The sequence below is a fragment of the Coregonus lavaretus genome, assembly GCF_964263955.1.
Source record: "Coregonus lavaretus genome assembly, chromosome: 24".
Lineage (NCBI taxonomy): Eukaryota > Metazoa > Chordata > Actinopteri > Salmoniformes > Salmonidae > Coregonus > Coregonus lavaretus.
Genome location: NC_140011.1, coordinates 33,132,203 through 33,151,467, shown reverse-complemented (window position 1 = coordinate 33,151,467; position 19,265 = coordinate 33,132,203). Strand labels below are relative to the sequence as shown.

Genomic DNA, 19,265 nt, shown 5'->3' with positions numbered 1-19,265 from the left:
TTCTGTCGGCTGAATGAGCGACACCGGTTGAGCATGCCGACCGCATTTCTTTCCAGAAGCCTTGAGAAAATGGTCCGGCTGCGGGGACTGTGCGAGGGGATTTATACTACTATCTGTACTTACTGGTGGCACAGACGCTGTTTCATCCTTCCCTACACTTACATTGCCCTTGCCTAACGATTGCGTCTGAAGCTGTGCTTACAGCACGGCTATCCTCACCATGAGGCGATAGTTCTCCTGTATATTATCAATACATCGACTTTAATTAGATGGCATAGTGTTAATGTTACTACTTAGCTTCGGCTGGTAGAGGTCCTGTAAAACCATGTCCAGATAAAGCGTCCGGGGTGAAAAAGTAGAATGAAAAAGGTCAAGCGAGTAAAAAATATACAAATAACTAAGACGTTGGTAAAATGTGTTAAATGAAAATAGATTAAACGGTTTAAAAAAAAAAGTAAAAACCGTTTGGCAGGTAGCCAAGCAGCATCAAACAGCGTAGCATGGAGACAAGTGATGCGCTCAAAACGGAAACGGAAACGAACCGACAGGATACACTAACTTTGATAATGATGTTTTGGTATTGATTGCTTTTGATGGTGTGCAACATTTCAAGCTCTCCATGGTGCAGTTCCCCAGTCTAATACATTCCATGGTACCACAATGTTGCACAATTTCAGTGATGTCACAGGATGCTTGGAAGGAGATCTCTTTAGAGAATTTTATGCCATGGCAAAGTCTGAAGTCTGAAATGTCCAATTTCTCTGTCCTTGCTGATCTGGTCTTGAATGACTGGATAAGTGAGGACAAAGGACACTGGAACGTAATTAGGATTTGGCCCATGTTATCCCTTTTCAAGCACATGGAGGAGAATCAAACTGTTTTTATACTGCCCTCTTTTTCACCCCTACAGGTTTCAACATCTACTCAGCCTCTTCCAGTCTGTCTACAGCACGTCACTGGGGACTGTTCCTGATGGTATATTTAAGGGTTTGTGAGTATTTAAAGAAAACAATTAGCATTTAGCATTATTGAAGTTCATTTTAACAGCTGCCATTTTAAAACAAAAGTTAAGACTTATTTTATTGTCACCTGCAATAACATGACAAAGTATATTGATTTCCAATGCTGGGTATGACCTAATTCTCGGTTATGTGAAATAGCATAGCAGTATGGCGCATTACCTGCATATTCAAAGGAGCGTTTTGAATTTCTTGATAACTGAAGGAAGGATCTGAATAGAAAAAGTAAAAGCCTATCCACAAGTGGGAGGAGATGAGCAAAAGAAACAATTTCATCATGAAATCATCTGCACTAAAGTGAAAGAAGTGTCATTAATTCATATGATCTTACTTAGCCTGTGTTTATTTTTATACAGTCGGTATTTTTAAGATCAGAAGTAGTTGAAGAAGAGGAAGGAAGCCACTTTAGATTATTGAAATGCGTCCACAGTTCGTCTGGTGATGTGCGCGAAGAAAGTAGGGAACCCATAAAATACTTTCGGACATAGCCAACCTCGCTCAGATCCTACAACGTGTGTTCGTGGACGGTACCCTCTAAACATAACACGTGGTCATCCTTCAAGTAAGCTGTCTGTCTCTAAAGAAAAGTAAACGTATGAGAAAGAAAACATTACACTATGTCAGCAATATGATAGTATTTTGCAAACACTGAAATGGTTTGAAGTTAGTCTACTAGTTAGCAATTTCCTGTCAAATTCAGTGTTCCATCATGGCGCGAATATTGTGGTACCTCAGCCAGTTAAATGGAATGAAGAGTCCTCTTCTTCTCAACAAAATACATAAAAATCTTGTCCATGTAGAATTTTCCCCATGTAGACTTGTTTTGTATTACACTAGTTTCAAGTTGTATTAGTCGTATGTACGGGATACACATGGTAACGTTATAACGCTACATACTGTCCAACGAAATAAGATAAGTATACGAACATAAAGTAAATAGCTCAGTAGAATAGAATAAACATCTTAGCATCAGTATTATACAGGAAGTCTGGTAGCAGCAGTTGTGATGTGTGTGTGTAGCATGAATGTATAGGTGAGTGTGTGGCTAATGGTTGTCCATCTTTTTTTTTACAGCACAGTCCTCCTCAGCCCCTCCATCTGGCGATGATGTCTTCCTCCCTGCCCTCGTTTAGATTGAATACTGGGGCTCAGATGCCCCTCCTGGGCCTAGGAACATACAGGCTGCAGGGTAAGCAAATGCACCGGAGTGTTGACGCTGCACTCGGGGAAGGGTATCGTGCCTTTGACACTGCTGCAGTGTACGGCAATGAAGCAGACTTGGGCCATGCCCTGTTGGACCTGATGCCCAAACACAACCTGACCAGAGCAGACATCTTCCTCATCAGTAAGCTGTCCCCAGCGGACATGGGCCCGAAGGCCAGAGAGGGCTGTGCTCGTAGCCTGGAGAGGCTGGGGCTAGGGGGATACATTGACCTGTACCTCATCCACTGGCCTGGAACTGAGGGTCTGGAACCAGAGGATGAGAGGAATGCACAGCATCGAGCCCACAGCTGGACTGTCTTTGAGGAGCTCCATGCCAATGGGATGCTCAGAGCAATTGGGGTCTCAAACTACTCTCCAAGGCACCTGATAGAGCTGCTGGAGACCTGCAGGGTGCGCCCTGCCGTGCTGCAGGTACATTAATGCCCTCATGATTTGTTGAAGTGGTTTTATATTTCAAATTTGACACAAACAGACCATAGTTTAAATCTATTTGGATTTAGCTTAGCCAAGGGCACAGCTGCTGTTGGTACATGGCCTGGGATTTGAACTATTATTTTAATGTATTTTTTACCCTTCTTCAGGTGGAGTTCCATCCCAGACTGGCACAGAGGGAGCTCAGGGGGATTTGCAGGGACTCAGGAGTTTGCTTCCAAGCGTATTCATCCCTGGGGAAAGGTGCCCTGTTGTCAGAACCAGAAGTTGTTGCTATGGCGAAGGGGCATGGCAGAACTGCCTCCCAGGTGCTCTTGAGGTGGGCCACTCAGCAGGGTGTGGCTGTGTTACCCAGGTCCGCACGGCCCGAGAGGGTGAGAGAAAATGGGCAGGTGTTTGACTTTGACCTGGATGAAGGGGGAATGGAGAGACTGTCTGACATGGACAGTGGAACAAGGTTCTGCAAAAGAGATCCCACTAGTGTGGTCTAGAGGGGAGAGCCCCACAACAATATACTTGATCGGTCATAGAACATTGTGTTAAATGTAATTCTGAACTACAAACAACCTATTAATGAAATGTAATGTTTCATTTACCATATTTATGTTTAAGTCATAGTTCCTTGATTCTTGAGCAAATGTTGGGCCAATCGGTTAGTTTACATAAAGTCCTGTCCTATTGCATGTTAAAATGCTTAATATGAATTACTTCAACAAAGATTTGCAAAAACAATAGTCACGTTTTAATAAGCAATGTTCAAACATTTAATCTGTTACATAACATAAAAAATATTTACAAATAGTTAAACAGTTGTTTTTATGAAAAAGATAAATATAAAAATGTTAAGCCACACACAAAGTTTCAAGTAGAATATCAGTTATAACTGATGGCAGTGGACAACTCCTACTGTTGTTTGTACACCAGATTGCCATATACACTCATATTTCTTCAACCAAATGCTTAACAGTATTCAGAATATTTGCATATAAGGCAGTTGAGAAGGCTACATACGCCTGGATTGTAAATATTTACATACCGGTATGCACAATATACAATTGAAAACATATGCTCAATAAATTAAAGGCAATTGCAAATGAAAGAACATAATGAAATGTACAGTGTTCTAAGTTGATGAACAATACCCAAATAAACTTAGTGTATCAGTTAAAGTATGTATGAAGATAATTTAACGTCTACTTTAAGTTTTTGGCAATACCCTGCCTTGAAATAGGTGCATGTAAATCTAAGTCTACGTAAATCTACGCATTCTATAGCACACTGGAGTTACATGCGCTTATGTCAAGTCAGAATGCACTTATGTTTTTGCCGGCAAAGGCATTTAATAGGCTAGCATAGGTAGTTAAATCTGTGTAGGGGGGAGGGAATCTGTATAATAAAACGTTTTGTTCACCATACAACATACCCGTCTTACAATTATAGTCATCACAGATCAGTTGTTCTTTCACAGGTTTCATATTTTAAGAATCATTAAAGTATATTTACATTTTGTTAATTTCAAACCATTAGTTATTAGCCTACGCTTTGAAATTCATACTTACAAATGTAGAAACATTTCATAGAACAATTTAACATTTCTCTGCAAATATGTTTAAATATGTTATAAATATGTAAATGGCACAAGAGATTGTCGTTTTTTTAATGACTGCATTTCTTCGAAAATGCATTTATTATGCACTGAATAATTATTTGGTAATATTGCAAAATATTTTCAATATGCAATGCATTTTTGCATAACGTTTGATTTGATTGTACAAAAAGGTCACATTTGAATTTGTGATATTCTCCATAGACATACTTTAATTTAAGCAAAAGTATGCCTATGAGACGTGAATATTTCAGATGTGGTCCAGTCGTTATGGAAATGTGTATGAACTCCTTCTTGCCTTGGCTGGGTCTCTGAAAGAGGTGCGTACTGTATTGGTTTCTCACTCCCTGCCTTCGGCCTCCTTTGGACTCCAGAGGAAAGAGAACCATCCTCGGGAGACTTTCTGCTTGCATCCTCCTGGGCTAATCCCTCTCTTGGGCTCCTGGGCAGGGAAATGGATAGAAAGGTCAACTCCATACATTTTTATGTAAAGCAGTCTTTACTGCAATCACTGTCAATTAGTGATACTCGGGTAAATAATCTCCCTACAGTATATACACTATGCCTAGACCTGTGGAGTCCATTCATGTAGCTAAGGATAAAGTCACATTTATTACACATTTACTATACATGTATATAGTAAATGGGAATGAGTGTCTGCTTTGTCCCCAATCTTTCAATTGTACACTCCTCTGTCAGCCCACATATCTTACCCCTTTGTCGAGCCAGGTGTCAAATTCATCACTCATCCTCCTCAGCTGGCAACCATATTTCTTTGCAGCCCACAGTGCAGGAGGAGCAGACTGTGATCGCCCTCGGAATGAAGCCCCATCACCCCCGCCCTCCTCAGTAGGAGTCATCACATCCTGAAACTCTGTGTCTTCCCTTTTGCCAACCTGGGAGCACACCTGGGACTCTGAGTAGAGCCGGACACGCCCACCTGTGTCAGTGAGTGGAAAGGGAAGGGGGGAATTAAGATATGGTAGATGTATTTATACCTGAAGAGATTCACACATATATCCAAACTGAGTATGAATGTATTTTCACATGATATTCAATATCCAGGCTTGATAGGTTTGAGGGTAAATGCAAGTTTGATTCTGACCTGGTCGTGGTCTGGTGCTCATTGTAGTTGAGACATGGAGCTGAAATTCTGGGTCATGTGTGGTTCCTGAGTAGTCAGACTCACATTCATCCACACAATCATGTGTGTGGTCCATTCTAAATACCTGAAGAGAAATAGGCCATCCACAGTGAATTATTTTTATTTATTTATTCATTAGGATCCCCATTAGCTAACGCCAATGGCGACATCTAGTCTTACTGGGGCCCGACACATAACGAAGAAGACATTACATATAAAATACTTTACAATTGACGTACACTACCGGTCAAATGTTTTAGAACACCTACTCAGTCAAGGGTTTTTCTTTATTTTTACAATTTTCTACATTGTAGAATAATAGTGAAGACATCAAAACAATGAAACAACACATATGGAATCATGTAGTAACCAAAGAATTGTTAAACAAATCAAAATATATTTTATATTTGAGATTCTCCAAATAGCCACCCTTTGCCTTGATGACAGCTTTGCACACTCTTGGCATTCTCTCAACCAGCTTCATGAGGTAGTCACCTGGAATGCATTTCAATTAACAGGTGTGCCGCCTTAAAAGTTAATTTGTGGAATTTCTTTCCTTCTTAATGCATTTCAGCCAATCAGTTGTGTTGTGACAAGGTGGGGGTGGAGTGGGGTGGGGTGGGGTGGGGTAAAAGACCCAAATCCATATTATGGCAACAACAGCTCAAATAAGCAAAGAGAAACGACAGTCCATCATTACTTTAAGACATGAAGGTCAGTCAATCTGGAACATTTCAAGAACTTTGAAAGTTTCTTCAAGTGCAGTCGCAAAAACCATCAAGCGCTATGATGAAACTGGCTCTCATGAGGACCGCCACAGGAATGGAAGACCCAGAGTTACCTCTGCTGCAGAGGATAAGTTCATTAGAGTTACCAGCCTCAGAAATTGCAGCCCAAATAAATGCTTCACAGAGTTCAAGTAACAGACACATCTCAACGTCAACTGTTCAGAGCAGACTGTGTGAATCAGGCCTTCATGGTCAAACTGCTGCAAATAAACCACTACTAAAGGACACCAATAAGAAGAAGTACTTGCTTGGGCCATTAGACTGGTGGAAATGTGTCCTTTGGTCTGGTCCAACCACCGTGTCTTTGTGAGGCGCGGTGTGGGTAAACGGATGATCTCCGCATGTGTATTTCCCACCGTAAAGCATGGAGGAGGAGGTGTTATGGTGTGGGGGTGCTTTGCTGGTGACACTGTCTGTGATTTATTTAGAATTCAAGGACACTTAACCAGCATGGCTACCACAGCATTCTGCAGCGATACGCCATCACATCTGGTTTGGGCTTAGTGGGACTATCATTTGTTTTTCAACAGGACAATGACCTAACACACCTCCAGGCTGTGTAAGGGCTATTTTACCAAGAAGGAGAGTGATGGAGTGCTGCATCAGATGACCTGGCCTCCACAATACAAATTGAGATAGTTTGGGATGAGTCAGACCGCAGAGTGAAGGAAAAGCAGCCAACAAGTGCTCAGCATATGTGGAAACTCCTTCAAGACTGTTGGAAAAGCATTCCAGGTGAAGCTGGTTAAGAGAATGCCAAGAGTGTGCAAAGCTGTCATCAAGGCAAAGGCTGGCTATTTGGAGAATCTCAAATATAAAATATATTTTGTGTTATTTCATAGTTTTGATGTCTTCACTATTATTCTACAATGTAGAAAATAGTAAAACAATTAAGAAAAACCCTTGAATGAGTAGGTGTTCTAAAACTTTTGACCGGTAGTGTACATCTAAAAACATTAACATGTATTGTGTGTGTGTGCATCTATCAGTTACACACACATGTCAGTACATACACACAACAAGTAGGTCACATGGGGTAGAGGCGTTGTGCCATGAGGAGTTGCTTTATTTGTTTTTTGAAACCAGGTTTGCTGTTCACTTGTGCTATATTAGATGGAAGGGAGTTCCATGCACTCATGGCTCTGTATAATACTGTACGTTTCCTTGAATTTGTTCTGGACCTGGGGACTGAAAAGCCCCCTGGTGGCATGTCTGGTGGGGTAAGTGTGTGTGTCAGTGCTGTGTGTAAATTGACTATGCAAACAATTTGGAATTTCCAACACATTAATGTTTCTTATAAAAACAAGAAGTGATGCAGTCTGTCTTTCCTCAACTCTTAGCCACGAGAGACTGGCATAGTGTTGCTCATAACCATGTGTACAGTGAGGGAAAAAAGTATTTGATCCCCTGCTGATTTTGTACGTTTGCCCACTGACAAAGACATGATCAGTCTATAATTTTAATGGTAGGTTTATTTGAACAGTGAGAGACAGAATAACAACAACAAAATCCAGAAAAACGCATGTCAAAAATGTTATAAATTGATTTGCATTTTAATGAGGGAAATAAGTATTTGACCCCTCTGCAAAACATGACTTAGTACTTGGTGGTAAAACCCTTGTTGGCAATCACAGAGGTCAGACGTTTCTTGTAGTTGGCCACCAGGTTTGCACACATCTCAGGAGGGATTTTGTCCCACTCCTCTTTGCAGATCTTCTCCAAGTCATTAAGGTTTCGAGGCTGACGTTTGGCAACTCAAACCTTCAGCTCCCTCTACAGATTTTCTATGGGATTAAGGTCTGGAGACTGGCTAGGCCACTCAACGACCTTAATGTGCTTCTTCTTGAGACACTCCTTTGTTGCCTTGGCCGTGTGTTTTGGGTCATTGTCATGCTGGAATACCCATCCACGACCCATTTTCAATGCCCTGGCTGAGGGAAGGAGGTTCTCACCCAAGATTTGACGGTACATGGCCCCGTCCATCGTCCCTTTGATGCGGTGAAGTTGTCCTGTCCCCTTAGCAGAAAAACACCCCCAAAGCATAATGTTTCCACCTCCATGTTTGACGGTGGGGATGGTGTTCTTGGGGTCATAGGCAGCATTCCTCCTCCTCCAAACACGGCGAGTTGAGTTGATGCCAAAGAGCTCGATTTTGGTCTCATCTGACCACAACACTTTCACCCAGTTCTCCTCTGAATCATTCAGATGTTCATTGGCAAACTTCAGACGGGCCTGTATATGTGCTTTCTTGAGCAGGGGGACCTTGCGGGTGCTGCGGGATTTCAGTCCTTCACGGCGTAGTGTGTTACCAATTGTTTTCTTGGTGACTATGGTCCCAGTTGCCTTGAGATCATTGACAAGATCCTCCCGTGTAGTTCTGGCTTGATTCCTCACCGTTCTCATGATCATTGCAACTCCACAAGGTGAGATCTTGCATGGAGCCCCAGGCCGAGGGAGATTGACAGTTCTTTTGTGTTTCTTCCATTTGCGAATAATCGCACCAACTGTTGTCACCTTCTCACCAAGCTGCTTGGCGATGGTCTTGTAGCCCATTCCAGCCTTGTGTAGGTCTACAATCTTGTCCCTGACATCCTTGGAGAGCTCTTTGGTCTTGGCCATGGTGGAGAGTTTGGAATCTGATTGATTGATTGCTTCTGTGGACAGGTGTCTTTTATACAGGTAACAAACTGAGATTAGGAGCACTCCCTTTAAGAGTGTGCTCCTAATCTCAGCTCGTTACCTGTATAAAAGACACATGGGAGCCAGAAATCTTTCTGATTGAGAGGGGGTCAAATACTTATGTCCCTCATTAAAATGAAAATCAATTTATAAAATTTTTGACATGCGTTTTTCTGGATTTTTTTGTTGTTATTCTGTCTCTCACTGTTCAAATAAACCTACCATTAAAATTATAGACTGATCATTTCTTTGTCAGTGGGCAAACGTACAAAATCAGCAGGGGATCAAATACTTTTTTCCCTCACTGTATCTACTGTAAGGAGATAACGTTATTCTCATCACAGCGGGGTGTTGGTAAAATCACTATACATGTATTTTATTTACACATACAAATATTTATAGGAATTTCTTAAATATTTTCAAGTAACGTTAACCAGTTAGCTAGCTAGCTAGCTAGCTAGAACTTACCAAAGGTGTCCTGACGACTTGCAAGAGGGTGGTTATAGGTTGACTCGATTTTGGTTATCCTCTTCTTCTGTCAATGTTAAACTGGAGTGCGGAGGTGAGGATATTTCTGTATTTTCTCCTTTCAATGTGAATTTTTACAAGACCCAGTCGGTGTTTATTTCCTCTCATTGCAAGTGGCACACCCAAATATAAACAATAACGTCAGAGTAACGGTCTAGCTAGTATTGTTTTGTGCCACGGGGAGCCTTTTATGATCAAATGTTCAAAATGAACTTTCATAGCTAGCTGACATCTTCTGTTCTTAATGATTGTCTTCGCTAAACTCAATTTCAATCGATGAGTTTATCAAATTCTTACCGAAATGTCTTAACATATGACAGACGGTCTCGTGTACCCAATACTGTTGTTGTCTTCGGTCTCGTCTTGTACAGTTCACCACTGTACAGTAGCACCTCTTCGCCCAATCGGCTGCCACTGGCGATCAGAACGAACCAATAAGCGCGCGCTGCTAGGGGTTTTTCAGTGGCTATCTTGTCAGAACGTCACTGTTGCGAAAGGGGTGTGGAACACAGTTGTGTAACGTATGTAAAGCTAAATGGATCGTGCAGTCTCGTGACTTGTTTACCAATTCGCCCATCGCGGCGCGCACAATTTACTTAAAAGCTTGTCATTGATATTGGGTAGTGTCAGTATTAGGGTTGTGAGTCATTGGTGTGTAGTGGCGGAGATTTAGATTAGCTCATAAATAACCACACTATTACCTTAGGTAGAGAAATTTGCCAATGGTCTGTATATTTGTTATTCTGTAATTTAGTCACATTTTAATTTGAGTTCAGTTCATTTGAGAAGTACACATTATTTGAGATGTCACCCCTAATGATTTTTCATTTGTTGGAAGCAGTACAATATTCTGGCCATAATGACAGACCTGTAATGAGGGACATCACATCAACATGAGGTAGCCTATGCTTTTTGTTCATATCTCCACTGCAATTATGTACAGTGCCTTCAGAAAGTATTCACACTGCTTGACTTATTCCACATTTTGTTGTTACAGCCTGAATTCAAAATGGATTAAATATATGTTTTTTCTCACCCATCTACACACAATACCCCATAATGACAAAGTGAACACATGTTTTTAGAATTTTAGCAAATCTATTGAAAATGTAATACAGAAATATCTGATTTACATAAGTATTCACACCCCTGAGTCAATATATGTTAGAATCACCTTTGTCAGCGATTACAGCTGTGAATCTTTCTGGGTAAGTCTCTAAGAGCTTTACACTCCTAGTTTGTACAATATTTGGCCATTATAATTTTTTTTTTTCTGTCAAATTGGTTGTTGATTATTGCTAGACAACCATTTTCAAGTCTTTACATATATTTTCAAGCAGATTTAAGTCAAAACTGTAACTCGGACACTCAGGAACATTCACTGTCTTCTTGGTAAGCAACTCCAGTGTAGATTTGGCCTTGTGTTTTAGGTTATTGTACTGCTGAAAGGTGAATTCATCTCCCAGTGTCTGGTGGAAAGCAGACTGAACCAGGTTTTCCTCTAGGATTTTGCCTGTGCTTAGCTCCATTCCGTTAATTTTTTTGCCTAAAAAACTCCCCAGTCCTTAACGATTACAAGCGTACCCATAACATGATGCAGCCACCAAAATGCTTGAAAATATGGAGAGTGGTACTTAGTAATGTGTTGTATTGGATTTGCCCCAAACATAATAACACTTTTTATTCAGGACAAAAATTGAATTGCTTTGCCACATTTTTTGCAGTGTTACTTCAGTGCCTTGTTGTAAACAGGTTAGTATTGTGGAGTAACAACAATGTTGTTGATCCATCCTCAGTTTTCTCCTATCACAGCCATTAAACTCTGTAACTGTTTCAAAGTAACCATTGGCCTCATGGTGAAATCCCTGAACGGTTTCCTTCCTCTCCAGCGACTAAGTTAGGAAGGGTGCCTGTATATTTGTAGTGACCTGGTGTATTGATAATGATACACCATCCAAAGTGTATTTATTAACTTCACCATGCTCATAGGGATATTCAATATATGTTTTTTTTTCTTCTCATATAACCGATCTACCAATAGGTGCCCTTCTTTGCGAGCCATTGGAAAACCTCCCTGGTCATGGTATTTGAATCTGTGTTTGAAATTCACTGCTGGACTAAGGGACCTTACATATAGTTGTATGTGTGGTGTACAGCGATAAGGTAGTCATTAAAAAATCATGTTAAACACCAATATTGCACACAGAGTGAGACCATTCAACTTATATAATGTGACTTGTTAAACAACATTTTACTCTTGAACGTATTACCATAACAAAGGGATTAAATACGTATTGACTCAAGACATTTCAGCTTTTCATTTTCAATTAATTTGTAAAACTGTTGGGAAACATAAATCGACTTTGACATTATGATGTATTGTGTGTAGGCCAGTGACAAATCTCAATTTAATCCATTTTAAATTCAGGTTGTAAAACAGTCTTCTGAGTCTTCTGAGATCAGAAGGTATGTAGGAAAGGAGATGAGTAAAGGAGGCCATTGAGATACATACAGCCACTATAGGCTGAATTTAGACAGGCAGCCCAATTCTTAATATTTTTTTGGGACCAATTATATCAGCTCTGAAAAGATCTGATGTGATTAGTCAAAATACCAATTAGTGGTAAAAAATATCAGAATTGGGCTGACTGTGAACGCAGCCTATGTTGGCTAGGGTTGTTTTATTTTTCTAGTTGTCATTTTGTTTTATGACCACTAGATGGCGGGAAACTCTTCTACAGCAAAGCTGTGCTCTTAATTATTTCACTGTACCGCGCTATTAAAACTTTATATGAATTTGATTAAAACGTCCAATCAAAATCCATGATTGAAACGTAATATCTTGCCCTAGTGCACCCTTTTCAATTTCTACAAGTTAATTAATGTTAAGGGAGGGTCATTTAAACTAACATTCTTGGAAATCCAGGTAGTAGGCTTGGTGGAATTATAGTGTTTTTGTTTTGAGTGTTTTACTTTGACTAGCACCTTATGGGTCTAAATTCAGATCAGAGCTTCTACCAGATGATGCCTGGCAGGGCAACACATCAAGGCAACATGCAACGATAGGGAATACATTAAAATATTATTTGGCGAGACGATTCCATGTGTTTCATTGGATAGTTAGATAAACCAAGTGCCTAGGTGCTCACTGAAAGTCTCACCACTACCAGTAGTAATAGGGATTAATACACACGCGCAGGTGCGCATACACACACGCTGTTTGGAAGATATTTTCTGTTTTCAAGTGCCTTAGAAAGTGAGCAGTGTCAAGGCTGTCTACAGTCAATGTTTCTGATGGGGTCAACCTCATTCCTTCAGGGCTGCTTTTCATTTTATCCTTTCTTGAGCTTGGATGCTTTATTGAAGTCTTTTATTGTACAGTAAATCTTACTGCTGCTGCTTCTCATCCTGAATTACTGATTTCGTTTCTGAACACAGACCCGATTACTAGACCCTTTGTGCACATTAGTATGGGGTGATCCTATGTTTAAACTGAGACGATGTTAGCGGGGCTGGGGACTTGGGGAATTGGATTGCTCCCCTGCCCTGGCCCTGAGCACAACCTGAATTGCTTCATTACTGTAGATGCCTCGGTGGCTCAATCTGTAGCTGCGTGCAAGTAGGCTAATGGTGCTTTTTGTGAGAGGGAAAAACAAAGACTTGATTACTTTATATTACATTCATAATTTATCCATTGTTTAGTAGACCATGGTTGTGCAGGGAGCAGAGCCCCTGCTGTCTTTAATCAGGTCAACACCCGCAAGGCCACGGGGCCCGACAGTATTCCAGGGAGCGTTCTCAGAGCATGCTTTGAACAGCTGTCAGGCATATTCACGGTAATTTTCAAACTCTCCTTGTCCCAGTCTGTAATCCCCACATTTTAAGATCACCACCATCATTCCTGTTCCCAATAACTAAGGCTTCATGCCACAATGACTACCACTTTGTAGCACTCACATCTGTAATCATGAAGTGGTTTGAAAGGCTGGTTATGGGACACATCAACTCCATCATCCCTGACACCCTAGACCCATTCCAATTTGCATACCGCCCCAACAGATCCATAGACAACACAATCTTAATTGCACTCCACACTGCCCTCACCCACCTAGATAAGAGGAATACCTATGTGAGACTGCTGTTAATTGACTACAGCTCAGCGTTCAACACCATTGTCCCCTCCAAGCTCATCACCAAGCTTAGGACCTGGGACTGAACACCTCCTTCTGCAACTGGATCCTGGACTTCCTGACCGGCCGACCCCAGGTGGTGAGGGTAGGCAACATCACCTCCGCCACGCTGACCCTTAACACAGGGGCCCTACAGGAGTGTATGCTTAGTGCCCTCCTGTACTCCCTGTTCACCCATGACTGCATGGCCACGCACGACTCCAACACCATCATCAAGTTTGCTGACGACAGGACGGTACTAGACCTGATCACCGGTGACGATGAGACAGCCTAAAGGGAGGAGGTCAGTGACCTGGCAGTGTGGTGCTGGAACAACAACCTCTCCCTCAACGTCAGTAAGACCAAGGAACTGATCGTGGACTACAGGAAAGGGGACGGGAGGGGGGGGGGCAAGCACGCCCCGTCCACATCGACGGGGCTGCAGTGGAGCGGGTCAAGAGCTTCAAGTTCGTCTGTGTCCAAATCACGAAGGACTTAAAATGTCCACACGCACGCATAGTCAGGAGATTAAAAAGGTTTGGCATGGGCCCTCAAATCCTCAAAAAGTTCTACAGCTGTACCATTGAGTGCATCTTGACTGGCTGCATCACTGCTTGGTATGGCAAAAACACTGCCCTCGAGCGCACGGTGCTACATAGGGTGGTGCGGACAGCCCAGTACCTCACTGGGGCCGAGCTCCCTACCATCCAGGACCTTTATATCAGGCGGTGTTAAAGGAAGGCCCGTAAAATCCTTAGACTCCAGCCACCCAAGCCATAGACTGTTCTTTCTGCTTCCGCACGGCAAGCGGTACCGGTGCATCAAGTCTGACATCAACAGGCTCCTGAACAGCTTCTATCCCCAAGCCATAAGAATTTGCCTTCAGAAAGTATTCACACCCCTTGACTTTTTTTCCCCATTTTGTTGTGTTACAAAGTGAGATTAAAATGGATTTAATTGTCATATTTTGTCAACGATCTACACAAAATACTCTGTCGAAGTGGAAGAAACATTTTAACTTTTCTAAAAACAATGATAAAAAAGAAAACACTATCTTAATTAGATAAGTATTCAACCCTCTTAAAAGCTCATGTTCTATAATAGTTATGACTGAAAATACGATGTATAATGTATAAGTACTATCTATCTAGATGTAATGTATATCAAATTACTTTATTCTTGCTATGTATAACTACTGTAAAAATTAAAAATAAAGCTATTTATGTAGAAATATGTGTAGAATGTACATGTAACAACAAAAGGAAAAGCTGTTAAAACAAATTGAATTTAGTGTCCTCCGATGGGCCAAATATAAATAAATAAAACATTTTAAAAAGTATTCAATCCCCTGAGTCAATACATGTTAGAATCACCTTTGGCAGTGATTACAGCTGTGAGTCTTTCTGTGTAAGTCTCTAAGAGCTTTGCACACCTGGATTGTACAATATTTGCACATTATTCTTCAAGCTCTGTCAAGTTGGTTGTTGATCATTGCTAGACAGCCATTTTCAAATCTTGCCATATATTTTCAAGCCAATTTAAGTCAAAACTGTAACCAGGCCACTCAGGAACATTCAATGTCGTCTTGGTAAACAACTCCAGTATATATTTGGCCTTGTGTTTGAAGTTATTGTCCTGCTGAAAGGTGAATTTGTCTCCCAGTGTCTGTTGGAAAGCAGACTGAACCAGGTTTTCCTCTAGGATTTTGCCTGTGCTTAGCTCTATTCTGTTTATTTTTATCCCAAAAAAAACTCCCTAGTCCTTGCTGATGACAAGCATACCCATAAAATGATGCAGCCACCACCATGCTTGAAAATATGTGGAGTGGTACTCAGTGATGTGTTTTGTTGGATTTGCCCCAAACATAATGCTTTGTATTCAGGACATAAAGTTCATTTCTTTGCCAAATTATTTGCAGTTTTACTTTAGTGCCTTATTGCATACAGGATGCATGTTTTGGAATATTTTTATTCTGTACAGTCTTCCTTCTTTTCACTCTGTCATTTAGGTTAGTATTGTGGAGTAACTACAATGTTTTGATCCATCCTCAGTTTTCTCCTATCACAGCCATTAAACTCTGTAACTATTTTAAAGTCACCATGGTGCAATCCCTGAGCGGTTTCCTTCCTCTCCTGCAACTAGGAAGGACGCCTTTATCTTTGTAGTGACTGGGTGTATTGATACACCACCCAAAGTGTACTTAATAACTTCACCATGCTCAAAGGGATATTCAATGTCTGCTTTAAAAAAAAAAAAAGGTATCTACCAATAGGTGTCCTTCTTTGCGAGGCATTGGAAAACCTCCCTGTTCTTTCAAATCTAATTTTATTGGTCACATGTGCCGAATACAACAGGTGTCAGGTGGTCAGTGTGTAGGACGAAGTCAGGCGCAGGACACAGAGCTAATCGAAAACGTACTTTACTCGTAGGTAACGTAAATAACATAACCTCCAAGCAGGGAGGAACAAACCCGCTCACCAGACGACAACCAAACACGCACAAAACACAGTGGGAGCCAGAGGGTTAAATAGGGAAGAAATCAATACATAATGGGAACCAGGTGTGAACAAAAAGACAAAACAAGTAGAACACAGAAACATAGATCGGTAGCAGCTAGTACTCCGGCGACGACGACCGCCGAAGCCTGCCCGAGCAAGAAGGAGGAGCAGCCTCGGCTGAATCCGTGACAGTACCCCCCCCCCCCCCCGACACCGGCCTCTGGGACGGCCAGGAGGACGCAGCGCAGGGCGAGTCGGATAACGACGGTGGAAATCCCTCAACATGGAGGGATCGAGGATATCCCTCCTAGGGACCCAGCACCGTTCCTCTGGACCGTACCCCTCCCACTCCACGAGATACTGCAGGCCCCCCACCCAACGCCTCGAATCCAGGATGGAACGGACCGAGTACGCCGGTGCCCCCTCGATGTCCAGTGGGGGCGGAGGAACCTCCCGTACCTCAGACTCCTGGAGTGGACCAGCTACCACCGGCCTGAGGAGAGACACATGGAACGAGGGGTTAATATGATACTCAGGAAGAAGCTGTAACCTATAACAAACCTTGTTCAATCTCCTCAGGGCTTTAAATGGCCCCACAAACCGCCGACCCAGCTTCCGGCAGGGCAGGCGAAGGGGCAGGTTTCGGGTCGAGAGCCAGAACCGGTCCCCCGGTGCATACACCAGAGCCTCACTGCGGTGGCGGTCGGCGCTCGCCTTCTGTCGCCTGATGGCCCGTTGCAGGCGTACATGGGTAGCGTTCCAGGTCTCTTCCGAGCGCCGAAACCACTCCTCCACCGCAGGTACCTCGATCTGGCTCTGATGCCAAGGTGCCAGGACCGGCTGATAACCTAACACACACTGAAATGGAGAAAGGTTAGTGGAGGAGTGGCGGAGGGAGTTTTGGGCAATAAAACCCGACCACTCCCCCGGCCGGTCCTGGCAATAGGACCGCAGAAACCACTAAGACAGTGCACTGTCCGACCGATGCCAGGATGACCAGAGGAGGGTGACGTGTGAGCCCAATAGATCAATCGATCGCGGACCTCTAACAGCACGTACATACGACCCTCTGGACACTGGGAGGGAGTGGTCTCTGTACGTAACGCCCGCTCGATGTCCGCGTCAACCTCCCACACCACCGGTGCCACCAGACAGGACGCCGGAACTATGGGAGTGGGCTCAATGGACCTCTCCTCTGTGTCATACAGTCGGGACAGGGCGTCTGCCTTAGCGTTCTGGGAACCTGGTCTGTAAGAAAGGGTGAACACAAAACGAGTGAAAAACATGGCCCACCTTGCCTGGCGAGGGTTCAATCTCCTCGCCGCCCGGATGTACTCCAGATTGCGGTGGTCAGTCAAAATGAGAAAAGGGTGTTTAGCCCCCTCAAGCCAATGCCTCCACACTTTCAGAGCTTTAACCACAGCTAACAGCTCCCGGTCCACCACATCATAGTTGTGCTCCGCCGGGCTGAGCTTCTTCGAAAAGAAAGCACAGGGGCAGAGTTTTGGTGGCGTACCCGAGCGCTGAGACAGTACAGCTCCTATCCCAGCCTCGGATGCGTCCACCTCTACTATGAATGCTAAGGAGGGATCCGGATGAGCCAGCACTGGAGCTGAGGTAAACAGGTCCTTCAGGTGACCTAACGCCCTGTCCGCCTCGGCTGACCACTGCAGTCGCACCGGTCCCCCCCTCAGCAAGGAGATAATGGGAGCCGCTACCTGACCAAAGCCCCGGATAAACCTCCGGTAGTAGTTGGCAAACCCTAAGAATCGCTGCACCTCCTTAACCGTGGTTGGAGTCGGCCAATTACGCACGGCCGAAATGCGGTCAATCTCCATCTCCACCCCTGACACGGACAGGCGGTGCCCTAGGAAGGAGACGGACTTTTGAAAGAACAGACATTTCTCCGCCTTGACGTACAGGTCATGTTCCAACAGTCGACCAAGCACCTTGCGCACCAGGGACACATGCTCGGCTCGTGTAGCGGAGTATATGAGAATATCATCTATATACACCACTACACCCTGTCCGTGCAGATCCCTGAAAATCTCATCTACAAAGGATTGGAAGACTGATGGAGCGTTCATCAACCCGTACGGCATGACGAGGTACTCATAGTGCCCAGATGTGGTACTAAATACCATCTTCCACTCATCTCCCTCCCGGATACGCACCAGGTTGTACGCGCTCCTGAGATCCAATTTTGTGAAGAAGCGCGCTCCGTGCAATGACTCCGTCATACTAGCAATGAGCGGTAGTGGATAACTGTACTTGACAGGGATCTGATTGAGACCCCGGTAGTCAATGCACGGGCATAAACCTCCATCCTTCTTCTTCACAAAAAAGAAACTTGAGGAGACAGGTGAAGTGGATGGCCGAATGTATCCTTGCCCCAGAGATTCGTAGACATATGTTTCCATAGCCGCTGTCTCTTCCTGTGACAGGGGATGTGTAGCGCCTACCTGGAGATTTATCGCACAATCCCCCTGTCGATGGGGTGGTAATTGAGTCGCCTTCTTTTTACAGAAGGCGAGAGCCAAATTGGCATATTCGGGGGGAATGTGCATGGTGGAGACCTGGTTTGGACTTTCCACTGTAGTTGCCCCTATGGAAACACCTACACACCTCCCCGAGCACTGACTTGACCATCCCTTGAGAGCCCTCTGTTGCCATGAAATCGTGGGGTCATGAAAAGTTAACCAGGGAAGCCCCAACACCACTGGAAACGCAGGAGAATCAATCAGATAGACTCATTTTCTCCTCATGACCCTCCTGCGTCTTCATCCAGAGTGGAGCTGTGACCTCCCTAATCAGGCCTGACCCTAAAGGGCAACTATCTAAGGCATGTACAGGGAAGGGCACATCAACAGGAACAATAGGAATCCCTAAACTACGGGAAAACTGACGAGCAATAAAGTTCCCAGTTGCGCCTGAATCTACGAGCGCCTTATGCTGGGAATGAGGGGAAAACTCTGGAAATACGATATCAATACACATATGTGCAACAGGGAGCTCTGGGTGAGTCGGGTGCCTACTCACCTGAGACGGTCCACCAGTGCTCTGCCTACTGCCTCGACTCCCTAAAGACCCTCCCCAGCACCGACCAGCAGTGTGTCCTCTGCGGCCACAGTTGGTGCAGGAGACGGCCCTTCTTCCGGTCTCCCTATGCGCAGCACCT

General features: G+C 43.5%; 2 protein-coding genes across 2 annotated transcripts; one reads left to right on the top strand and one right to left on the bottom strand.

Annotated features, from left to right (window-relative positions):
* Window positions 1-920: 920 nt before the first annotated feature.
* Window positions 921-4,092, top strand: LOC311099613 (aldo-keto reductase-like). The gene is made up of 3 exons (XM_084140332.1): window positions 921-991; window positions 2,094-2,654; window positions 2,825-4,092. The coding sequence occupies exons 2-3, from the start codon at window positions 2,124-2,126 to the stop codon at window positions 3,164-3,166; spliced, it is 873 nt and encodes a 290-aa protein (XP_083996458.1). The 5' UTR covers window positions 921-991; window positions 2,094-2,123; the 3' UTR covers window positions 3,167-4,092.
* On the bottom strand, window positions 3,411-9,790 carry bada (BCL2 associated agonist of cell death a). Its single transcript, XM_084140338.1, has 4 exons — window positions 9,361-9,790; window positions 5,387-5,510; window positions 4,995-5,221; window positions 3,411-4,723 (listed from the first exon to the last, which is right to left on the bottom strand). The coding sequence occupies exons 2-4, from the start codon at window positions 5,499-5,501 to the stop codon at window positions 4,622-4,624; spliced, it is 444 nt and encodes a 147-aa protein (XP_083996464.1). The 5' UTR covers window positions 5,502-5,510; window positions 9,361-9,790; the 3' UTR covers window positions 3,411-4,621.
* Window positions 9,791-19,265: the final 9,475 nt, after the last annotated feature.